The following is a 24868-nucleotide window of genomic DNA, read 5'->3' as shown; positions in this document are numbered from 1 at the left end:
GGGAAGTACAAGCTGGCAACATATAGAGACGGTCCCTACCCAACAGCGGGCTCAGTCTAGAAGAAAAAAAAAACGCCTTCAGTTTCTCTGTTACTCCTCTCCACGGAAATCTTTAGTAAAAGGGAAAAGTTTTATGCACTTTGAAGAGAAGCGAGAGTAGTCCTACCTCACCTCCCTTCTCTCCTTCTCCAGCCCAGCCCGCACCCTCCGCTCCTCTGCCGCTAACCTCCTCACCGTGCCTCGGTCTCGCCTGCCCCGCCGTCGACCCCCGGCCCACGTCATCCCCCGGGCCTGGAATGCCCTCCCTCCCAACATCCACCAAGCTAGCTCTCTTCCTCCCATCAAAGCCCTACTGAGAGCTCACCTCCTCCAGGAGGCCTTCCCAGACTGAGCCCCCTCCTTCCTCTCCCCCTCCCCACCCCCCTGCCCTACCTCCTTCCCCTTCCCACAGCACCTGCATATATTCATTCATTCAATCATATTTATTGAGCGCTTACTGTGTGCAGAGCACTGTACTAAGCGCTTGGAAAGTACAAGTTGGCAACATATAGAGACGGTCCCTACCCAACAGTGGGCTCACAGTCTAGTATATATGTTTGTACAGATTTATTACTCTATTTATTTTACTTGTACATAGTTACTACTCTATTTATTTTGTTAATATGTTTGGTTTTGTTGTCTGTCTCCCCGTTCTAGACTGTGAGCCCATTGCTGGGTAGGGACCGTCTCTATATGTTGCCAACCTGTACTTCCCAAGCACTTAGTACAGTGCTCTGCACACAGTAAGCGCTCAATAAATACAATTGAATGAATTAATTAATTAATTAGAACCCACGACCTTCTGGTCCCCAGGCCCGTTCTCCATCCACTGGGCCATGCTGCTTCACTGCATTGTGGCTCCCAATGTGGACTTAAGGCATGGCTGCTCACACCAGGCCTTGCACTGCAGGCTTTGGAGCAGCACTCCAGTGCTTACTACAGTGCTTGGCACTTGGTAATCACTTAGCAAATATCATAACTATTATTACTCTGCCCATCCGCCAAGCTAGCTCTCTTCCTCCCTTCAAGGCCCTACTGAGAGCTCACCTCCTCCAGGAGGCCTTCCCACACTGAGCCCCTTTCTTCCTCTCCCCCTCGTCCCCCTCTCCATCCCTCACATCTTACCTCCTTCCCTTCCCCACAGCACCTGTATATATGTATATATGTTTGTACGTATTTATTACTCTATTTATTTACCTTACTTGTACATATCTATTCTATTTATTTTACTTTGTTAATATGTTTGGTTTTGTTCTCCGTCTCCCCCTTCTAGGCTGTGAGCCCACTGTTGGGTAGGGACTGTCTCTATATGTTGCCAATTTGTATTTCCAAAGTGCTTAGTCCAGTGCTCTGCACACAGTAAGCACTCAATAAATACGACTGATTGATTGATTACTATTATTACTCCCTCCATATCCTTGTATACAGAGGACCGTACACCGATCAGGGTTCAGACCGGTCCACAGACTTCCGATTGACTCTTCCAGGTAACTCCTGTCCCCCCACCGCGGCTCTCGGGATCTCGGCATCTTCTCCTACCAGATGGCAACGTTGCTTCCCCAGGATCCCACTCCAGCTTTCCGCCTCCTCACTGAAAAACTTCCACCCCGATCAGCCTCCAACACCCAGGCGGGAAAGAGAAAAATAGCCCCGGCCTGGTGCCACCTCCCCAAAACCTCAGGAAGATAATAATAATAATAGTAATAGTACTTGTTAAGTGCTTATTATGTGCCAAGCACTGTTCTAAGCACTGGGGTGGATGCAAGGTGTTCAGGCTGTCCCACGTGGGGCTCAGTCTTAATCCCATTTTACAGATGAGGTAACTGAGGCATAGAGAAGTGAAATGACTTGCCCAACGTCACATAGCAGACAAGTGGCGGAGGTGGGATTAGAACCCATGTCCTCAGACTCCCAAGCCCGTGATCTTGCCACGAGGCCATGCTGTTTCTGGGTCAATCGAGATCAATCAGCGGTATTTATTGAGCACTTACTGAGTGCAGAGCACTACATTAAGGGCTTGGGAGTAGAACAGAACAGAGTTGGTAGACCCGTTCCCTGGAAGACCGTGATAGCAGCTGCAATAGCCACCCTCCTCCCCCTCTCCATCCCCCCGTCTTACCTCCTTCCCTTCCCCACAGCACCTGTATATATGTTTGTACGTATTTATTATTCTATTTACCTTACATGTACATATCTATTCATTTTATTTTGTTAGTATGTTTGGTTTTGTTCTCTGTCTCCCCCTTCTAGACTGTGAGCCCACTGTTGGGTAGGAACTGTCTCTATACGTTGCCAACTTGTACTTCCCAAGCGCTTAGTACAGTGCTCTGGACACAGTAAGCGCTCAATAAATACGACTGATTGATTGATTGACTATGAACTGAGAAATGTGGAAACTGGAACTGTGCTCCTCCCGCTACAGTACCCTACTGATCTTTGTTTTTGTCATGTTCTTTTAGGGTTTTGCTTCATCTCTCCTTATGCGTCATGTCAGTCTCATCTCCCCTTTTTTATAGATTGTGAGCCCCCCTCAAGGAATAGAGACAGTATCTAATTCCCAACTCTACATTCTTTTTCTGCCCTTCATATCTGTATTATGCCCTCTGTATCCGGTCGGTTCAGCCTCCACACCAATGCTAAAATCTTCTCAAACTGCTACCAAATTAATCCAAGTACTTATCCTATTCCTCCTTGATTACTGTATCAGCCTCCTTAGCTGCCCTCCCTGCCTCCTGTCTCTCAATCAATCGTATTTATTGAGCGCTTACAGTGTGCAGAGCACTGTACTAAGCGCTTGGGAAGTACAAGTTGGCAACATATAGACACGGTCCCTACCCAACAGTGGGCTCACAGTCTAAAAGGGGAAGACAGAGAACAAAACCAAACATACTAACAAAATAAAATAAATAGAATAGATATGTACAAGTAAAATAAATAAATAAATAAATAGAGTAATAACTATGTACAAACATATATACAGGTGGTGTGGGGAAGGGAAGGAGGTAAGATGGGGGGATAGATGGGGGGGATGGAGAGGGGGACGAGGGGGTACTCTCCCCACTCCAGTCCATACTTCATTCTGCTGCCTGGTTCATTTTTCTAAGAAAAAGGTCAGGCCATGTTTCCCCACTCCTTCAGAACCTCCGGTGGTTGCCAATCCACCTCTGCATCAAACAGAAACTCCTCCCCATCGGCTTTAAAGCACTCAATCATCTTGCCCTCTCCTACCTCACCTCGCTGATTTTCTGCAATCCAACCCGCTCACTTAGATCCTCTAAGGCCAACTTTCTCGCTGCACCCCAATCTCATCTATCTCGCCCACTGACCTCTCGTCCAAGTTCTGCCTCTGGCTTTTCCTAGCTTCAAAGCCTTATTGAAGGCACATCATCATCATCATCAATCGTATTTATTGAGCGCTTACTGTGTGCAGAGCACTGTACTAAGTGCTTGGGAAGTACAAACTGGCAACATATAGAGACAGTCCCTACCCAACAGTGGGCTCACAGTCTAAAAGGGGGAGACAGAGAACAAACATACTAACAAAATAAAAAGAATAGATTTATTTTAGGAACTGTCTCTATATGTTGCCAACTTGTACTTGTACTTCACATCTCTTCCAAGAGGCTATCTTTTCATTTTCTTCCACTCCTTTCTGCGTTGACCTGACTTGCTCCCTTTATTCATCTCCCCTCCCAGCCCCAAAGCACTTACATTCATATCTGTAATTTATGTATTTACATTAATGTCCATCTCCCCCCATTAAACTGTACGCTCATTGTGGGTGGGGAATACGTCCTTTATATTGTTGTATTGTACACACAGTAAGTGATCAATCAATCAATCAATCAATCAATCAATCGTATTTATTGAGCGCTTACTATGTGCAGAGCACTGTACTAAGCGCTTGGGAAGTACAAATTGGCATCACATAGAGACAGTCCCTACCCGATAGTGGGCTCACAGTCTAAAAGGGGGAGACAGAGAACAGAACGAAACATACCAACAAAATAAAATAAGTAGGATAGAAATGTACAAGTAAAATAAATAAATAAATAAATAAACAGAGTAATAAATATGTACAACCATATATACATATATACAGGTGCTGTGGGGAGGGGAAGGCGGTAAGGCGGGGGGATGGAGAGGGGGACGAGGGGGAGATCAACGGATACAATTGATAGAATGATAGATTGATAGTTTAGTGCTTTGAAAACAGTAAGTGCTTGATAAGTACTATTACTACTATCATTACTATCATTACTACTACTATTACTAATTACTAATACTATTACTATCACTACTATCATTACTGCTGTCCAAAGCCTATCCCAAAGTTACACTGTCACTTGTGGCAGCATATTATTCCCTGCTTCACAAAGCCAGACATTTTCTATATTATTTCTCTCTCTTCCCTCTAGTTCCTGTTTCTTCCCCCAATGTATTCCTGTTTTTCTCTCCTGTAATCTACCAGGCACATGCTTTCTCCATTTCTTCCTTCCACGTAGATCTATGCCAGCCACATCCCACAGTGTGTGGTGGGAATTGCGCGGGGAAGGTGGTGAAAAATGAGGAACCAACTACATTAGATTCAACTTCCCACATTTCTGTTCTGCCCAATAGTACGTGCCCTGTATTTCGGACTAAAGAGCACAAAATAGCTTTTAAATCTGGAAGCGCACTATATCCTAGTTACCCATTTTCATCAAGAGTGAGTTTAAAGAAACCGACACCTTCCAGAGAGAAAAATCCTTCCCAACACTAGCTGATCTTTCCAGATGACACAGTAACTGCAATTTATAAAACAAAATAAAGGAATGCATCCCAAACCTGTTTTGCTTCTCAGTTTGCAACTTCGATTCCCGTCCACGCTAATGTGCTGGTGCACGGTAATTGAGTCACCAAACACTTGTGGCTTGTAAGCGTCATCACCTCTGTTCCGTAATTTGATCGAGACATCTGCAGAACTAGAAACAGTGAACGGATTTTAATAAGTCCCTGGACGGCCTATGTTTGTGTTTATTAATCTGACTTTTAAAATTGAGACTGGGTCCGTTCACCGAAAATGTTCTTTTTAAAATGGTCTTAAATGTGCAAAGTTTCCTGCTGCTGAGGGTTTTAATATGGGAACTGACAGGATCAAGGGAAGAACCTGCAGGAAGGCTAGAAAAAAAACCAAAGCACCTAAAAAAAAAAAAAATGGACACTGTTCCCAGGAAAAAAACATTTTGAAATTTTTGTTATTCCCATAACATTCAAGGCCTAGTCTCACACTTGAGTATCTGGTTGGTGGCTAAGTGGAAAGAGCCCGGGCTTGGGAGTCAGAAGTCATGGGTTTGAATCCCACCTCTGCCCCTTGTCAGCTGTGTGACCTTGGGCAAGTCACTTCACTGGGCCTCTGTTCTCTCATCTGTAAAATGGGGATAAAGACTGTAAGCCCCATGTGGGACAACCTGATTCCCTTGTATCTACCCCAGCACTCAAAACAGTGCTCAGCACATAGTAAACGCTTAACAAATGCTATAGAGAAGTAGCATGGCTCAGTGGAAAGAGCACGGGCTTGGGAGTCAGAGGTCATGGGTTCAAATCCCGGCTCTGTCGCTCGTCAGCTGTGTGACTTTGGGCAACTCACTTAACTTCCCTGTGCTTCAGTTACCTCATCTGTAAAATGGGGATTCAGATTGTGAGCCCCACATGGGACAACCTGATCACCCTGTATCCTTCCCAGCGCTTAGAACACTGCTTTGCACATAGTAAGTGCTTAACAAATACCAAAATTATTATTATTAAATCATTATTATTATCAGTGAACCTTTGAAATGAATGTTGCATTGTGTTTTTACAGTGCATTATAATAAGTCTTTGCAGTTTTATATACCCACTTCCTAAATAACATAAGGACTATTAAAAATGATCTACAGGACATAGGAGATGGCATTCAGACAAACTGATTTTTCTCCTTTGGTACTGTAGGATGTGAACTTAGCTTTTGCCAACTTTTCACGGTCCCGGGTATTAATACAATATTGAGCCAGAGGGAACAAATGAGAAGGTGCAGGAGATGCAAGTTATTATTATTATGGTATTTGTTAAGTGCTTAGCAAGTGCCAGGCACTGTACTAAACGCTGGGGTGGATACGAGCAACTCAGGTTGGACACGGTCCCTGTCCCACATGGGGCTCACAGTCTCAATCCCCACTTTACAGACGAGGTAACTGAGGCCTAGAGAAGTGAAGTGACTTGCCCAAGGTCACAAAGCAGACGAGGGGCAGAGCTGGGACTCGAACTCATGACCTTTTCTGATTCCCAGGCCCGTGCTCTATCCATTACGCCATGCTGCTTCTCCAGTGCCTAGGGTCTGTCTCTCCTGTTTGACTATAAGCTCCTTGAAGGCGGGGATCACGTCTCCTAATTCTAGTGGACTCTCTTGAGTGCTTAGTATGGTGTTCCTCACAGAGTGAGTGCTCAATAAATGCTACTGATTAATTGATTGAACTATGGTAAATGGAACAGGGTAAAAAGTTGATAAGTAAAGTTCTCGCTTCTGTTGCTCCAAACACTACTATGCACCATGTAGTCCTTTTCAACAATTCCTATAGTGTTCAAGTATTAGGGAAGCTCATGTTACCCATTTCCATGCCGTTGGCAATTGTGGATGGAAATTTTTACTTCTGAACCAAAACTGTAATATGATGATACCCATTCCAAGTATATACTGCTTTAAAGTATTTAATAAACTTCCAATTTTTACTGGTCCCAAGTCTTAAGATTGTTTTAAGTGGTATTATTTTTCAAAAGAGTCAACTACACTACTATACAAACTTCGCTTAATGATCTAGGGCAGCGGAAAGAGCCCGGACTTTGGAGTCAGAAGTCATGGGTTCAAATCCCGGCTCCACCATTGTCAGCTGTGTGACTTTGGGCAAGTCACTTCACTTCTCTGGGCCTCAGTTCACTCACCTGTAAAATGGGGATGAAGAATGTGAGCCCTCTGTGGGACAACCTGATCACCTTGTAACCTCCCCAGCGCTTAGAACAGTGCTTTGCACATAGTAAGCGCTTAACAAATATGAACATTATTATTATTATTATCTAATATTAGGGAATGTCTCGGTTGGTAAAAGAAAGGATAAAAATATTTATAACCCCACCAAAAGTGCTTTCGCACTGCAGGTTTGGTTCTAATCCTACTAGTATAGCCCTGTACTTTTCTGTGCAGTAAAATAAAACTGAAAAAAGGAAAAAAAAAAAATCAGAATTTTATGAGATATTTGTGAGTATGAAGAATCAAGCCTTCTTCCTAGTATTGCAGTCAACACGAAAAAGTGTAGAAAAATATAAATATATTTTCTCAAAGTCACTGAAAACTGGCTTAAGTGGAGAGAGCCCAGATCTGGGTGTCAGAGGACCCGGGTTATAATTCCAGCTCTCACATCTGACTGCTGTGAAACCTTGGGCAAAAGTCCCTTCACTTCTCTGCGTCTCAGCTTTCTCATCTGTGAAATGGGGATTAAATCCTACTCCCACTTACTCAGACTGTGAGCCCCATGTGGGACGGGGGAACGTGTGCAACCTGATTAGCTTGTATCTACCCCAGCGCTGAGTAAAGTGCTTGGCACGTAGTAAGCATTTAATAAATGGAATACTAATAATGATGACTTAAGTACCACACCAGTAAATACGGCTGATCATAATTTTTGAAATGTTTTTAAACATTTAAGTATCACACCAATAAGTAGGGCTGATCATAATTTTTGAAATGTTTTTAAAATTGGATTTATATTGCAGACGTGAATTTACCTCTTTTCTAACAGACTGGATTTCGACTGTGTTTTGTAATGAGGCAATACTGATTTAATTGCGTTCTGCACAAGCACAGAGGAAAGGGACAGTAAATTGGAGTGCTTCAATCTCCATGAATATTTTTATTCATGTTTACATCCTTAATCCAGCGGCACAGCTAGGTATTTTTGCTCCACCACTTTATCTTGAAGAGAGGGGAGATGAAGGACCTAAGACCCTCATCCTTCTCATTAGTGGACCTTCAGAGTAATTAAGCTATCAGAAAAACGCTCCCCCAGAGCAATTTGAGGTTTCCGGAGCCAATGGAGTGGTCACTCATTCCTCCTTTGCCTCCTGGACCTCATGTCCTGCCAGCCCAGCTCTTGCTATGCCTCTGCCCAATATCTTGGGTATGCTCGATGAATTTTCCAATGCAACTCAAAAAATGCGGTCCTATGGGAAGTGTTAAATGTTGTAATATTGACCAACCCAAAATAAGTAGTTCTCCACTTCTGAATAACGGCAGCCTGCTTCTCAACCGGTACACACATTAAGCCAGTCATCACACTGTTCACTTACCTCTCTCCGTGTTTGACAAATCCTTTCAGAGAAGACCCTCGATTAGTAGCAATTGCTTTTCCACCAAGACCAACTATAAGAGCAGTTAATACAGCACTTTTACCACCTGAAAATTAAAAAAAAAAGCATAAAAACTTTTAATGAATTTAGTGACCAGAATAACAGTATTTATTATGTGCCATTTTCTCATTTCAGCTCTCCGCACAGAAGCTGTTTGGGTATCCTGCTGTCAACTGATTATCCCTGTGTTCCACTCAGACTAGCTGTGTTCAGGTGAGCACAGCTTCAAATAGCTAAGAGTTAGAGCTCCTTTTATCCCCTTCAAAAACGGATCACTGCAGGCCTAGATGAGTGAAGCAGAAACAGAAATCTCAGCTGTCATTCTTGAAGGGGCATGGAAAATAAAAGGCAATACCAGATAGCAACGTATACAAATAGGTACCTGTTCATAAATGGTGTGTTGTTTCTACTTACTTCAAAATGAGGCTTAAGTGGCTTTGCTTCACTATTAGCCTCGACTGAGTTCGTTTCCTATCAGGCTTCTTTTTGCCCCCCAAAATAATCACACTTCTATAACCTATGCTTTTCTGGTCCGAATCACATACCTCTTTTCAAAATGGAGATTAAATACCTGTCTTCTCTTGCCTCTACACTGGCAGTCCTTTGTGGATCAGGGACTATGTCCGACCTGATTAATTTGTATCTACCCCTTACCAAAGAGTGAGCAATTAACATATATGACAAAAATAGGAATTACTAGAATTGTTATTATGGTATTTACTGAGCCCTTACTGTATCTTGTTGCCTTTTGCTACCACTGCACTTCTTCCATCTTCATATTTTGTCATTTTTCTTCTTTTCTCCCAACCATTCTGTCCCGTGGATCCCGTATTTATTTCATCACTGTATTTCTGACATGATTTCCCAATGTTCTAAACATCTGGTTTTTCTTTTAAAAGTAAAATCAAGATCACAAGAGACCGCCTTCCCAATCTCTGCAAAAAATCAAGCACATTCAGGCCAAAATGCACGTTTTCCTTATGCATTTTGCCTAGAATGTGACAGCAGAATTCAGATAATCCAACAGCACAACCCTTTCTGGACAATACGGCATCTGAAGCAATGACTGTGCACACGCCTCCTGCCAAGGTGAGCACTACAACCTAAGTTCTCCTTAAAGCTGGGGAACAAACAATGACTGTGATTAAAATAATCCAAGATCCCAATGTTATAAATGAGAATTTAAATTATAATACATACTTCCATTGTTTCCAACCACGAAGTTCACATTTGATCCAAATTTAAAGGGCCCCAGCATTGAGTGGCACATGAAGTTCTTCAACTGAATGCTTTCAATTATCCCAACTTCTCCTGAAATCTACAAGATTGTGAAAAATACATAAAAATCAGAAATCAAAAATGGATTTTTCAATAATGAGAGCAGGAAAGTAACGGGGTTGGAAGTTTATCAATAGAGAATAGTGAAAATTTTCAGGCTTTTAGATTAGATGTTACAGATAATCGGGAGATCACTGATAAATGAAAATCTTATAGTGAAATACTATCCGACCATACTTTTGCTGTTTCTAATGACTACAGCCATGCTCAAAATTAACAACCACCATCTATGGAATCCTCCGGAATACAGTCAACTTTGTTTTTCCTTTTCAATCATTCATTTAATTCATTCAATCAAATTTATTGAATAATTACTGCATGCAGAGCACTGTGCTAAGTGCTTGGAAAGTACAATACAGCAATAGAGACAATCCCTGCTCACAACAGGCTCACAGCCTGGGGCGGGGAGACAGAGTCACCTCCTCCAGGAGGCCTTCCCAGACTGAGCCCCTTCCTTCCTCTCCCCCTCGTCCCCCTCTCCATCCCCCCATCTTACCTCCTTCCCTTCCCCACACCACCTGTATATATGTATATATGTTTGTACATATTTATTACTCTACTAATTTATTTATTTTACTTGTACATATCTATTCTATTTATTTTATTTTGTTAGTATGTTTGGTTTTGTTCTCTTTCTCCCCCTTTTAGACTGTGAGCCCACTGTTGGGTAGGGACTGTCTCTCTATGTTGCCAATTTGTGCTTCCCAAGCACTTAGTACAGTGCTCTGCACATAGTAAGCGCTCAATAAATACGAATGATGATGATGATGATCAATACAAGTAAACAGGATCAATAGAAAGAAATAAAACTATAGATATACACGTTTATACATAGTGTTGCGGGGCGGGGAGAGGGAGGAAGAGTAAAGGGAGCGAGTCAGGGTGACGCGGAAGGGAGTGGGAGCTGAGGAAAAGTGGGGCTCAGTCTGGGAAGGCCTCTTAGAGGAGGTGTGCCTACAATAGGGTTTTAAGGGAGGGGGAGAATGACTGTCTGGCGGATTTAAGGAGGGAGAGCGGTCCAAGCCAGAGGTAGGACAAGGGCCATGGGGTGGCGGCGAGATCGAGGCACAGTGAGAAGGTTAGCACCTTTTAAGTAGTGGATGACAAATTTAATTACATTCATTACATTTTCTTACAGAGAAAAGCGCTACCGTTACTGCGGTGACAATTTCACATCCTGTCAAAACCAAGCTTTATCTGAGCTTTCAACACCTTCGAGCTGCATACGCTGTGTGTTTAGGTCTTTTTAAAATTACCCCTTTAAGGGGGATAATTCAGGCACACCATAGCTCCCTAACAATCACATTACCTAAAATCCCGAAATGAATCACACCGGAGCTGCTGACCTGGTTCAGAAGCCTTAAGCCCTGACCAGTGTTATTTCCTACTGTTTCAGGAAAGTCAATTCTCTCTCCAGCCTTTCTTTTCCTTCCCTCACTCTACCTCCACTATGCCTCTTTCCAATTAAAGACTCGCAGGCCAGCTTCTCCACTTGGTCCAAGGCTCAGGAGGGAAGCGGGACAGAAGGGGAGAGGTCTTAGGTTGCCTCTGGCTACCCCAGCTACCCTGCCCCAATTGTGTGGGGTCTTCTAGTGGGCAGAGCATGGGCCTCGGGACCCAGAGGACCTGGGTTCTAATCTCAGCTCTGCCCCTGGCAGCTACGGGACCGTGGGCAAGCCACTTCACTTCTCTGTGGCTCAGTTACCTCATCTGTAAAATGGGGATGAAGACTGTGAGCCCCATGCGGGACATGGACTGTGTCCAACCTGATTAGCTTCTATCTTCCTCAGCGCTTAGTACAGTGCCTGACACATAGTAAGTGCTTAAATACCATTTAAAACAAACCAAAACTATCCAGCCACTCTCCTCTCCCTCACTTCCTGTTCATTAGCTGCAGCCTTCTTTCCCACCCCAATTCTGCGCTGCCTTTGGTGAAGCAGAGGAGGAGAGAGTGCAAGCGAAAATTAGGGAATAGCACAGAATACAATTTTGAAGAATTCTGAGTCCTTGAATTGGATCCATTTTTTTTAAGTCCTCCCTCAGCCCCGGAACTTATGTACATATCTGCAATGTATTTATTTATATTAATGTCTGTCTTCCCCGCCAGACTGTAAGTTCATTGCGGGCAGGGAATGTGTCTACCAACTGATTTACACTGTACTCTCCAAAGTGCTACAGTGTTCTGCACACAGTAAGTGCTCAATAAATGACTGATTGAGTGAATAACCTATAACGCTCGGTCATTATGCCGGAGCTCGTTCTGGAACCAATCAATAGCATTTACTGAGAACTTACTGAGCGTAACACACTGTACTAAGTGCCTGGGAGCATACAATAAAACAGAGTACTAAGCCTATTTCCATGCCAGTCAATGGGAAAATTACACCCCACCATCATCTACTCACAATACACTCACATTTTCGAGGGACAGATCACAGACATGCTCAACTATTCTCCTGTAATGCACTTCACAGCTTACCGCCTGAGAATTAGATGTAGTAGTAGACAGGGCCTGGGAATATTCTTCCTCATCGAACTCAGCATTAGATTCATTTGCAGATTCTTGTCTTGGTCTTTTGTGGTTTCCGGCTTCTTGAAAATGTTCATCTTTTCTCTTGCCCATAAGGCCTGAAAAGCAAAATTTTTTGCCAACAAGTTGATAAGTAAGCTCACCGGAACTTTATGAAACAAACTGCTGTGTAATCTTGGACAAGTCACTTAGTCACCCTGGGCCTCAGTTTCCTCATCCATAAAAATGGAGATTTACTTGTTCTCATTCATTCATTCATTCAATCGTATTTATTGAATGCTTACTGTGGGCAGAGCACTATACTAAGCACTTGGGAAGTACAAGTTGGCAACATATAGAGACGGTCCCTACCCAACAGTGGGCTCACAGTCTCATTCCCTTAGATTGTGAGCCTCACGTGGGACAGGGTTTCATTACGATTTCATTAGCCTGAGTCTTCTCCAGCCCTCAGCATAGTGTGTTGGCCCGTAGTAAGCATTTAGTATTACCAATTATTACAGGGATGGCAATTAGCTTGGGTCTACAGAACCAAGGCATGAAATGATGAATGGACAGAGTTTAATAGGCAGAAAAGTTTCAAAATACTAAAACCTACAAAAAGAGCTATCTTATGCTTCCTCATTAGATGGCTATTTTAAGGCGGCATAAAGAAAATTGGACGAAAATGAGTTTCTGCAGGTCATCACCTTTAACGTATCTAAAAGTCAAATATGGTTCAAATATAAGTCTTGAAATGAAGGAGAACCTTAGTGGTCTTATTTAGTCTTCATACCCTACCTTTCATCGATGACCAAACTGACGCCCTCGACCCTCCACCTCTACTGAACTCAACTCACTCGCTCTCCTCTCCCTTCGTCCATCTCAAACCACTAACCCAAAGCCCTGGATGGTGTCTACAGCCCTGTCCCTTTGCTCCTATGCACGAGCCACAGAGCGCTGCTGGAGGAAATCCAGATATCAGGCCAACCTTGTCCACTGCAGATTCATTCTTGCCCGCTCTGCCTTCTCCTCTGCCTGGCAAAATTATTTCTCCATGCCCACTGTCCTCACCAGTTGTTTCAGACTAGTAACTCCCTCCTCAAACCCCCACCTTTCTTGGAAACAGTATCCAACCTTGGATTCACTGAAACTGCCCTCGCCTGGTCCTCCTCCTCTCTCTGTGACCACACCTTCTCAGTCTCTTTCAAGGGCTCCTCTTCTGCCTCCCGCCCCCTAACTATGGGTGCCCCTCAAGACTCAGTTCTGAGTCCCCGTCCATTCTCCATCTATACCCACTCCCTTGGAGATCTCTTTCACTCCCATGGCTTCAACTACCACCTCTATGCGGATGATAACCAAATCTACATCTCCAGCCCTGATCTCTCTCCCCCTATGCATCCTAACATTGCCTCCTGCCTTCAAGACATCTCCATTTGGATGTCCTCCCATCAACTCAAGCTTAACATGGCCGAAACAGACCTCCTTATCTACCCACCCAAACCCTTTCCTCCCCTGTGGATGGCACCACCCTCCTTCCTGTCTTACACTCCTATAACCTTGGCATTATCCTTGATTCCTCCCTCTCAATCAACCCTCATAGTCCATCACTAAATCCTGTCAGTTCGCCCTTCACAACACAGCTAAAATCCACCCTGTCCTCTCCAACCAAACCCCTACCACCTTAATCCTAGCTTTTATCCTTTCCTGCCTTGATTACTGGTTCAGCCTCCTTGCCGACCTCCCTGCTGCTGGTCTCTCCCCACTGCAGTCCCTACTTCACTCTGCTGCCCAGATCGTTTTTCTATAAAAACGTTCCATCCATATTTCCCCACTCTTCGAGAATCTTCAGTGGCTGCCCATCCACCTCCGCATCAAAGGGAAACCCCTTACCGTTAACTTTAAAGCAATCTCTTGACCCCTCCTACCTCACCTCACTGCTCTCCTATCATCCAGACCACGCACTTCACGCCTCTGATGCTAACCTACTTCCTATACCTCACACTCGTCTCAGTGCCAATCTCTCACCCACATCCTGCTTATGGCCTGGAACGCCCTTCCTCTTCATACCCGACATACAGTCACTCCCCTCTTTCAAAGCCTTATTGAAAGTACATGTCTCCTTCAAGCGGCCTTCCCCGACTATACCCTCATTTCCTCTTCTCCCTCTCCTTTTAGCATCACCCTTGCCCATGGATTCCAGCACCTAGAACGGTGTTTGGCATATAGTAAGTGCTTAACAAATACCATTATTACTATTATTTACACCCTTTATTAACTCCTCCTTCAGTCCCACAGCCCTTACATACACAGCCATAATTTATTTATGTTAATATCTATCTCCCTCTCTAGACTGTAAGCTCATTGTGCTCAGGGAAGGTGTCTACCAACTCTGTTATACTGTATTCTACCAAGCACATACTACGGTGCTCTGCACACAGTAAACACTCAATGCATATGCCTGATTACTGTGTGCTTAGCAGAAAACAACAGAGTTGGTAGGCACAATCCCTACCCACTAGGAGCTTACAGTCTACAGGGAGATGCAGATATTAAAATAAATTACAGATAAGGGAAGCAGCAGAGCATAAGGATATGTACAAAAGTACTGTGGGAGTGAGATGACTATGAAGAGCTTAAGAGTTACAGACCCAGGTGCATAGGTGGCACAGAAGGAAAAGTGAGTAGGGGAAATGAAGGCCAAATTGGGGACGGCCTGTTGGAGATGTGATTTTAGGAGGACTCTGAAGCAGTGAAGGGTAGTGGTCTGTCAGATTCGGGCAGCAGAGTGAAGTACGGACTGGCAAGGAGAGAGACAAGCGGCAGGAACATCAGGGAGAAAACTGATGCAGTAGTCAGAGGCAGACTATAAATGCCTGTGGATGGAGTCCAGAGATGTTCCTCTCCTCCAGTGTCTCCTTGACACCCTACAATCCAGATTTTTTCCCCTTCCCCACTCTGAGATTGTTCACTCCAAGGTCCGACAGACTACATACACTCTGTCCTTATCCTCCTCGACCGCTCAGCGGCTTCTGACACTAGAAACCCTATCTAACCCTTGTTTTTCTGACCCTGTCCTTTCTTGCTTCTCCTTTTACTTCTCTAGATGATCCTTCCCACGGTAATTCACCAGTCCTCTGCCACCCACTCATTAACTGTGGACCCTGTTCTGGGCCAATCAATCAGTCGTATTTACTGAGTGTTTACTGCGAACAAAGCTCTACACTAAGCGTTCATGAGTACAATATAACAGAGTTGGTAGACACGTTCCCTAACCACAACAGATTTTCATTTTACCCTGACTCCCATTGCTTCAACTATGACCCTTAGGTAGATGACTCCCTAATGTATCATCAATCATCATCATCAATCGTATTTATTGAGCGCTTACTATGTGCAGAGCACTGTACTAAACGCTTGGGAAGTACAAATTGGCAACATATAGAGACAGTCCCTACCCAACAGTGGGCTCACAGTCTAAAAGTCTAATGTACCTCTTTGGCCTTACAGACCAGAAGCCTCCCCATAGTCAAAGCCCTTTGCACTCTCTCATTCATTCAATCGTATTTACTGAGCGCTTACTGTGTGCAGAACACTGTACCAAGCGCTTGGAAAGTACAATTTGGCAACAGAGACAATCCCTGCCCAACAACGGGCTCACAGTCTAGAAGGGGGGAGACAGACAACAAAACGACTAGACTGGCATCGATAGCATCAGTGTAAATAGAATTATAGATATATACACATCATTAATAAAATAAAAAGTACGATAAAATAATAAATAAGTATATACATACACAAGTGCTGTGGGATGTGGAGAGGGGCAGAGGGAGGGAGTAGGGGTAATGGGGAGGGGAGGAGGAGCAGAAGAAAAGGGGGGCTCAGTCAGGGAAGGCCTCCTGGAGGAGGTAAGGGGGGGAAGTGTGCTAGTATGGCGGAGGGAGGAGGGCATTCCAGGCCAGAGGTAGGACATGGTAGAGGAAAGCTTGTTGGAGGAAGTGGGATTTTAAGATAAATGGGACAATGCCATCTTTCATAGGTGTCTAGTGTGTCTGGCAGGCTGCTCTTATCCCCTTAGGGAAGGAGGTAAGACAGTGGGGATGGAGAGGAGGAGGAGGGGTAGAGGAAGGAGGGGGCTCAGTCTGGGAAGGCCTCCTGGAGGAGGTGAGGCTCTCAGTAGGGCCTTGAAGGGAGGAAGAGAGCTAGCTTGGCGGATGGGCAGAGGGAGGGCATTCCGGGCCAGGGGGAGGACGTGGGCCGGGGGTCGAAGGCGGGACAGGCGAGAACGAGGCACGGTGAGGAGGTTAGAGGCAGAGGAGCGGAGGGTGCGGGCTGGGCTGGAGAAGGAGGGAAGGGAGGTAAGGTAGGAGGGGGCGAGGTGATGGACAGCCTTGAAGCCAAGAGTAAGGAGTTTTTGCCTGATGCGTAGATTGACTGGTAGCCACTGGAGATTTTTGAGGAGGGGAGTAACATGCCCAGAGCATTCCTGCACAGAGATGATCCGGGCAGCAGTGTGAAGTATAGACTGAAGTGGGGAGAGACACGGGGATGGGAGATCAGAGAGGAGGCTGATGTAGTAATCCAGTTGGGATAGGATGAGATTGAACCAGCAGGGTAGCGGTTTGTATGGAGAGGAAAGGGCGGATCTTGGCGATATTGCGGAGCTAAGACCGGCAGGTTTTGGTGACGGATTGGATGTGCGGGGTGAATGAGAGAGCGGAGTCGAGGATGACACCAAGGTTGCGGGCTTGTGAGACTTCTAAGACTGTGAGCCCACTGTTGGGTAGGGACTGTCTCTATATGTTGCCAACCTGTACTTCCCAAGCGCTTAGTACAGTGCTCTGCACACAGTAAGCGCTCAATAAATACGATTGATTGATTGATTGAGACGGGAAGGATAGAAGTGCCTTTTAAATTACATCTCCTCCAGGAAGACTCCCCTTCAAAGCCATTCTCCAACTGCTATTTCAGCACTTCAACACCATCAAAACGCATATATACTCACAAACCCCCTCCATCCTATGTATGTATTTTTACTTATTACTTTCTCCTATCCGTAATTTATTTTAGTGCCTGTCTTTCCCACTTGATTGCAATAGGAGACACAGCATAGCTTGGTGGATAGTTCTAATTCCCGGCTCCCCCCACTTGTCTGCTGTGTGACTTTGGGCAAGTCACTTCACTTCTCTGTCCCTCAGTTATCGCATCTGTAAAATGGGGATTAAGACTGTGAGCCCCCTGGGAGACATGGGCTGTATCCAACCTGACTAGCTTGTATCTGCCTCAGCGGTTAGTACAGTGCCTGGCACATAGTAAGCGCTTAAAAAATACCATTAAAAAAAAAAGGTCAGGGATCCCATCGTATTTATTCAATCATACCTACTGGGCGCTTACTGTATGCAGAGCACTGTACTAAGCGCTTAATTCCTGGTTCATTAAAATACTCTCCCAAGTGCTTAGTAGAGTGCTCTGCACAGAATAAGCACACAACACAAAACAGTGCTGATGACTTAGTGATCGCACACCCCAGCCCCCAAACTGTGAGCTCGCTGTGGGCAGGAACTGTCACTCTTTTATGTTGTACTGTATTTTCCCAAGCGCTTAAAACAGTGCTCTGCACACAGTAAGCGCTTACTAAATAAGAATGAATGAATTTATACTCACAACCAGCTGTAGCAATTTTGTACACACCGCCCTAAGGAACCTTGTGTGCAGAGCCCAGGACTAAGCCCTCCAATTGCTCTTCCTATAGGACCGTGTCACTCTCACCGTTTGTGAGTAGGAACAATGCAAACTAACATAATTATCATTATTACTAAGCGTTCCAATAATATTCATTCATTCAATCGTATTTACTGAGCGCTTACTGTGTGCAGAGCACTGTACTAAGAGCTTGGAAAGTCCAAGTTGGCAACACATAGAGACGGTCCCTACCCAACAGTGGGCTCACGTCTAGAAGGGGGAGACAGACAACAAAACAAGACATATTAACAAGATAAAATAGATAGAATAAATATGTTCAAGTAAAATAGAGTAATAAATATGTACAAACATATTCATTCATTCACTCACAGACAACAAAGCAGACAACAAAACAAAACATATTAACAAAAAATAAATAGAATAAATATGTACATGTAAAATAGAATAATAAATATGTACCAACATATTCATTCACTCACAGACAACAAAACAGACAACAAAACAAATTAACAAAATAAAACAGAATAAATATGCACAAGTAAAATAGAGTAATAAATATGTACAAACATATTCATTCACTCAATCGTATTAGTACAGAGAGCTGTACTAAGCGCTTGGGAAGTCCAAGTGGGCAACATCTAGAGACGGTCCCTACCCAACAGCGGGCTTACAGTCTAGAAGGGGGAGACAGACAACAAAACCAAACATATTAACAAGATAAAATAAATAGAATAAATATGTACAAGTAAAATAGAGTAATAAATACGTACATATTCATTCATTCACTCCCAGACAACAAAACAGACAACAAAGCAACATATTAACAAAATAAAATAGAATAAAGATGTACAAGTAAAATAGAGCAATAAACAATGTACAAACATATTCATTCATTCACTCACAGACAACAAAACAGACAACAAAACAAGACATATTAACAAGATAAAATAAATAGAATAAATATGCACAAGTAAAATAGAGTAATAAATATGTACATTCATTCATTCACTCACAGACAACAAAACAAACAAAACCAAACATATTAGCAAATCTGCACAAGTAAAATAGAGTAATAAATATGTACAAACATACTCATTCATTCACTCAATCGTATTAGTACAGAGCACTGTACTAAGCGCTTGGGAAGTCCAAGTTGGCAACATCTAGAGATGGTCCCTACCCAACGGCGGGCTCACAGTCTAGAAGGGGGAGACAGACAACAAAACAAAACATATTAACAAGATAAAATAAATAGAATTAATATGTACAAGTAAAATGGAGTAATAAACATGTACCAACATATTCATTCATTCACTCACAGACAACAAAACAGACAACAAAACAAAACATATTAACAAAATAAAATAGAATAAATATGTACAAGTAAAATAGAGTAATAAATATGTACAAACATATTCATTCATTCACTCAATCGTATTAGTACAGAGCACTGTACTAAGCGCTTGGGAAGTCCAAGTTGGCAACATCTAGAGATGGTCCCTACCCAACGGCGGGCTCACAGTCTAGAAGGGGGAGACAGACAACAAAACAAAACATATTAACAAGATAAAATAAATAGAATAAATATGTACAAGTAAAATGGAGTAATAAACATGTACCAACATATTCATTCATTCACTCACAGACAACAAAACAGACAACAAAACAAAACATATTAACAAAATAAAACAGAATAAATATGCACAAGTAAAATAGAGTAATAAATATGTACAAACATATTCATTCACTCACTCAATCGTATTAGTACAGAGGGCTGTACTAAGCGCTTGGGAAGTCCAAGTGGGCAACATCTAGAGACGGTCCCTACCCAACGGCGGGCTCACAGTCTAGAAGGGGGAGACAGACGACAAAAGAAAACATATTAACAACAGAAAATAAATAGAATAGATATATACAAGTAAAATAGAGTAATAAATATGTACCAACATATTCATTCATTCACTCACAGACAACAAAACAGACAAAACTTATTAACAAAATAAAATAGACTAAATCTGTACAAGTAAAATAGAGTAATAAATATGTACCAACATATTCATTCATTCACTCCCAGACAACAAAACAGACAACAAAACATATTAACAAAATAAAATAGAATAAATATGTTCAAGTAAAATAGAGTAATAAATATGTACCAACATATTCATTCATTCACTCCCAGACAACAAAACAGACAACAAAACGTATTAACAAAATAAAATAGAATAAATATGTACAAGTAAAATAGAGTAATAAATAATGTACCAACATATGCATTCATTCACTCCCAGACAACAAAACAGACAACAAAACATATTAACAAAATAAAATAGAATAAATATGTACAAGTAAAATAGAGTAATAAATATGTACAAACATATTAATTCACTCCCAGACAAGACAAGAAAACATATTAACAAAATAAAATAGAATAAATATGTACAAGTAAAACGGAGTAATAAATAATGTACAAACGTATTCATTCATCCACTCAATCGCATTAGAACAGAGCGCTGTACTAAGCGCTTGGGAAGTACAAGTTGGCAACACATAGAGACAGTCCCTACCCAACAGTGGGCTCACAGTCTAGAAGGGGGAGACAGAGAACAAAACCAAATATACTAACAAAATAAAATAAGTAGAATAGATATGTACAAGATAAATAGAGTAATAAATATGCACAAACATATATACATCTATACAGGTGCTGTGGGGAAGGGAAGGAGGTAAGGCGGGGGGATGGGGAGGGGCAGGAGGGGGATGAAGACTGCGAGCCCCCCCCCCCCCCCCGGGGGACAACCTGATGGCCTTGTATCTCCCCCAGCGCTCAGAACAGTGCTTGGCACGTAGTGAGCGCCTATCACGTGCCCACGTGACCACTATTACCATAATTAGGAGGGAGGGAAGTCGGGGCGTGGGGAGGGCTTAGGGCAGGCTCGGTGACGGAAAGCCCCATGAGGGCCGGGGGGCCGAGGGGGGGAAAAAAACCGAATAAAAACGAGAAACCTTCGTGGAGAGCGGAGCTGAGGCAAGGCTGACGGCAGGGCCCGGCTGAGGGGACGGACGGCGGACCGGAACTCCCTCGACAACTTCCGCCGGCGGCGGCGGCGGCGGACCGCCCTTCGTCCCGCCCCCTTCGCGCATGCGCCGCTCGGCTTCCCCCGCCCCCCCCTTTTCGCGCCTGCGCCCTTCGGCCTCTCCCTACCCCACCCACCCCGTTCGCGCCTGCGCCCTTCGGCCTCTCCCTGCCGCCACCCCTCCTTTCGCGCCTGCGCTCTTCGGCCTCTTCCCCCTTCGCGCCCGCACTCTTCGTCTCTTCCTCCCCCCCCCCCCCTTCGCGCCTGCGCTCTTCGGCCCCTTCCCCCCCTTCGCGCCCGCACTCTTCGTCTCTTCGCCCCCCCCCCCCTTCGCGCCTGCGCTCTTCGGCCTCTTCCCCCACCCTCGCGCCTGCACTCTTCGGCCTCTTCCCCCCCCCCCCACCTTCGCGCCTGCGCCCCTCGGCCTCTCCTTGCTTCCCCTCCACCCCCCCGCCCCTTTCGCGCATGCGCCCCTCGGCCTCTCCTTGCTTCCCTTCCACCCCCCCGACCCCTTTAGCGCTGCGCACCTCGGCCTCTCCCTGCTTCCCCTCCACCCCCCCCCCGCCCCTTTCGCGCCTGCGCCCCTCGGCCTCTCCTTGCTTCCCCTCCACCCCCCCGGCCCCTTTCGCGCCTGCGCCCCTCGGCCTCTCCTTGCTTCCCCTCCACCCCCCCCCGCCCCTTTCGCGCATGCGCCCCTCGGCTTCTCCGCCCCCCCCCTTTCGCGCCTGCGCCCCTCGGCCTCTCCCTGCTTCCCCTCCAACACCCCCACCGCCCCTTTCGCGCCTGCGCCCTTCGGCTTCTCCCGCCCTCCCCTTTCACTCATTCAATCAATCGTATTTATTGAGCGCTTCCTGTGTGCGAGCGCTGTACTAAGCGTTTGGGAAGTACAGATTGAAAACATATAGAGACAATCCCTACCCAACAACGGGCTCAGTGTCTAGAAGGGGGAGACAGACAACAAAACAAAACAGACAACAAAACGAAACTTTCACGCCCGCGCCCCCACCTTGGCGCCTGCGCCCCTCGGCCTCTCCCTGCTTCCCTTCCACCCTACCCCTTTCGCGCCTGCGCCCCTCGGCTTCCCCCGCCCTCCCCTTTCATTCCTTCAATCCATCGTATTCATTCAGTCGTATTTATTGAGCGCTTCCTGTGTGCAGAGCGCTGTACTAAGCGCTTGGGAAGTACAGGTCGGCAATATAGAGAGACGGTCCCTACCCAACAACGGGCTCACAGTCTTGAAGAAAGAGACAGACAACAAAACAAAACTTTCGCGCATGCGCCCCTCGGCTTCTCCCTGCTCCCCCCCCCCCCCTTCGCGCCTGCGCTTTTCGGCCTCTTCACCCGCTTCGCGCCTGCGCCACTCGGCCCCTCCCTGCTTCCCCTCCACCCCCCCCCCCCCGCCCCTTTCGCGCCTGCGCCCTTCGGCCTCTCCCGCCCTCCCCTTTCATTCCTTCAATCCATCGTATTCATTCAATCGTATTGAGCGCTTCCTGTGTGCAGAGCGCTGTACTAAGCGCTTGGGAAGTACAGGTCGGCAATATAGAGAGACGGTCCCTACCCAGCAACGGGCTCACAGTCTAGAAAGGGGAGACAGACAACAAAACAAAACAGACAGTTTACTTGTACATATCTATTCTACTTATTTTGTTAGTATGTTTGGTTTTGTTCTCTGTCTCCCCCTTTTAGACTGTGAGCCCACTGTTGGGTAGGGACTCTCTCTATATGTTGCCAGCTTGTACTTCCCAAGCGCTTAGTACAGCGCTCTGCACACAGGAGGCGCTCAATAAATACGATGATTGATTGAAAAAAAACCTTTCGCGCATGCGCCCCTCGGCTTCTCCCTGCCCCCCCCCCCCCTCCCTTCGCGCCTGCGCTCTTCGGCCTCTTCACCCCTTTCGCGCCTGCGCCCCTCGGTTTCTCCCCTTCATTCAATCCATTTTATCCACTCAATCGTATTTATTGAGCGCTTCCCGTGTGCAGAGCGCTGTACTAAGCGCTTGGGAAGTACAGGTCGGCAACAGAGAGAGACGGTCCTTACCCAACAAGGGGCTCACAGTCTATGTTATCGAAAAGTAGGGTGCAAATAGGTTTATTTATTTATTTATTTATTTTACTTGTACATATCTATCCTATTTTATTTTGTTAGTATGTTTGGTTTTGTTCTCTGTCTCCCCCTTTTAGACTGTGAGCCCACTGTTGGGTAGGGACTGTCTCTATATGTTGCCAATTTATACTTCCCAAGCGCTTAGTACAGTGCTCTGCACATAGTAAGCGCTCAATAAATACGATTGATGATGATGAAATAGGTTAATCGGTGTAAATCGGCCGCAGGGCCCGTGTACACAAGGGGGTGATGCAGATGGGAAAAATGACTCGGAGACATCAATCAATCAATCAAGCGTATTTATTAAACGCTTACTGTGTGCAGAACATTGTACTAAGCGCTTGGGAAATACAAGTTGGCAACATATAGAGACATGCGTTCAGATAGAGCAGTAAAGAAGGAAAGTGGCTACCTGCCCTTCACCTCCCGAGCCCCCTCCTTCCTCGCCCCCTCCCCATCCCCCCGCCCTACCTCCTACCCCTCCCCACAGTACCTGTATATATGTTTGCACACTTTATTTCACTTGTACATATTTGCTATTCTATTTATTTTGTTATGATGTGCATTTAGCTTTACTTCTATTTATTCTGATGACTTGAAGCCTGTCCACCTGTTTTGTTTTGTTGCCTGTCTCCCACTTCTAGACTGTGAGCCAGTTGTTCAGTAGGGACCGTCTCTATATGTTGCCTATTTGTACTTCCCAAGCGCTTAGTACAGTGCTCTGCACACAGTAAGCGCTTACTAAATACGATTGACTGATTGATTCTTCCTCTTTTATTGGGTTTCAAATCCGAGCTACACAAAGGATGCCCGAGAGTAGTGCCCTACGTGAGGCCTTGGCATTCCTACAACCCAAGTTAAAGTGCAACCGTTTGCTTGTCATGGTTTGGTTGGTGTTAAAATCCCTGCCTACAAGATGTTATCAGGAGATAACGGTCATCACAGGATGGGGACATTCCCGACAGAGAGAAGCCACTTTGGTTAATGTGACTTTACAAACCATGGAGTGCTTTCGGGCTGCTCAAAATAAAGGGTTACTGTTGGCATGCCCAAGATGGAGTCAGTCATGCCAAGCCTGCTGGTGGACAACAGTCTAGAAGGGGGAGACAGACAACAAAACAAAACAAAACAAAACAAAAACAAGGCAAAACAAACAAAAAAACTCGCGTCAGCGCCCCTTGGCTTCTCCCTGCCCCCCCCTCCCCGTTGGTGCCTCCGCCCCTCGGCCTCTCCCTGCACCCCCTCCCTTTGCGCCTGCGCCGTTCGGCTTCTCCCTGCCCGCGCCCCGTCCCTTTGCGCCTGCGCCGTTCGGCTCCTCCCTGCCCCCGCCCCCAACCCCGTTCGCGCCCGCGCCCCTTCCCTTTGCTCCCGCGCCCCCTCCCTTTGCGCCTGCGCCGTTCGGCTTCTCCCTGCCCCCGCCCCCCCCACCCCCGTTTGCACCTGCGCTTCTCGGCCTCTCCCTGCGCCCCCTCCCTTTGCGCCTGCGCCGTTCGGCTTCTCCCTGCCCCCGCCCCCAACCCCGTTCCCGCCTGCTCCCCTTCCCTTTGCGCCTGCGCCGTTCGGCTTCTCCCTGCCCCCGCCCCCCCCCCACCCCCGTTCGCACCTGCGCTTCTCGGCCTCTCCCTGCGCCCCCTCCCTTTGCGCCTGCGCCGTTCGGCTTCTCCCTGCCTGCGCCCCTCGGCC

The 24868-nt window shown here is 45.6% G+C and overlaps 1 protein-coding gene and 1 pseudogene across 1 annotated transcript in view; both read right to left on the bottom strand.

Annotated features, from left to right (window-relative positions):
- Nucleotides 1-21083, bottom strand: part of SMC6 (structural maintenance of chromosomes 6) — a 91545-nt gene extending 70462 nt beyond the window's left edge. The window contains exons 1-5 of the mRNA XM_038740315.1: nt 21011-21083; nt 12275-12423; nt 9658-9775; nt 8398-8503; nt 4867-5003 (exon numbers count right to left, since the gene is read on the bottom strand). Of these exons, the coding sequence (XP_038596243.1) occupies nt 4867-5003; nt 8398-8503; nt 9658-9775; nt 12275-12418 (505 nt within the window). The 5' untranslated portion in view covers nt 12419-12423; nt 21011-21083. The remainder of the gene's footprint in view (nt 1-4866; nt 5004-8397; nt 8504-9657; nt 9776-12274; nt 12424-21010) is intronic.
- Nucleotides 52-158, bottom strand: LOC119937710 (annotated as a pseudogene).
- Nucleotides 21084-24868: the final 3785 nt, after the last annotated feature.

Source organism: Tachyglossus aculeatus, chromosome 1 (genome assembly GCF_015852505.1).
Source record: "Tachyglossus aculeatus isolate mTacAcu1 chromosome 1, mTacAcu1.pri, whole genome shotgun sequence".
Lineage (NCBI taxonomy): Eukaryota > Metazoa > Chordata > Mammalia > Monotremata > Tachyglossidae > Tachyglossus > Tachyglossus aculeatus.
This window is presented reverse-complemented; position numbering and strand designations above follow the sequence as displayed.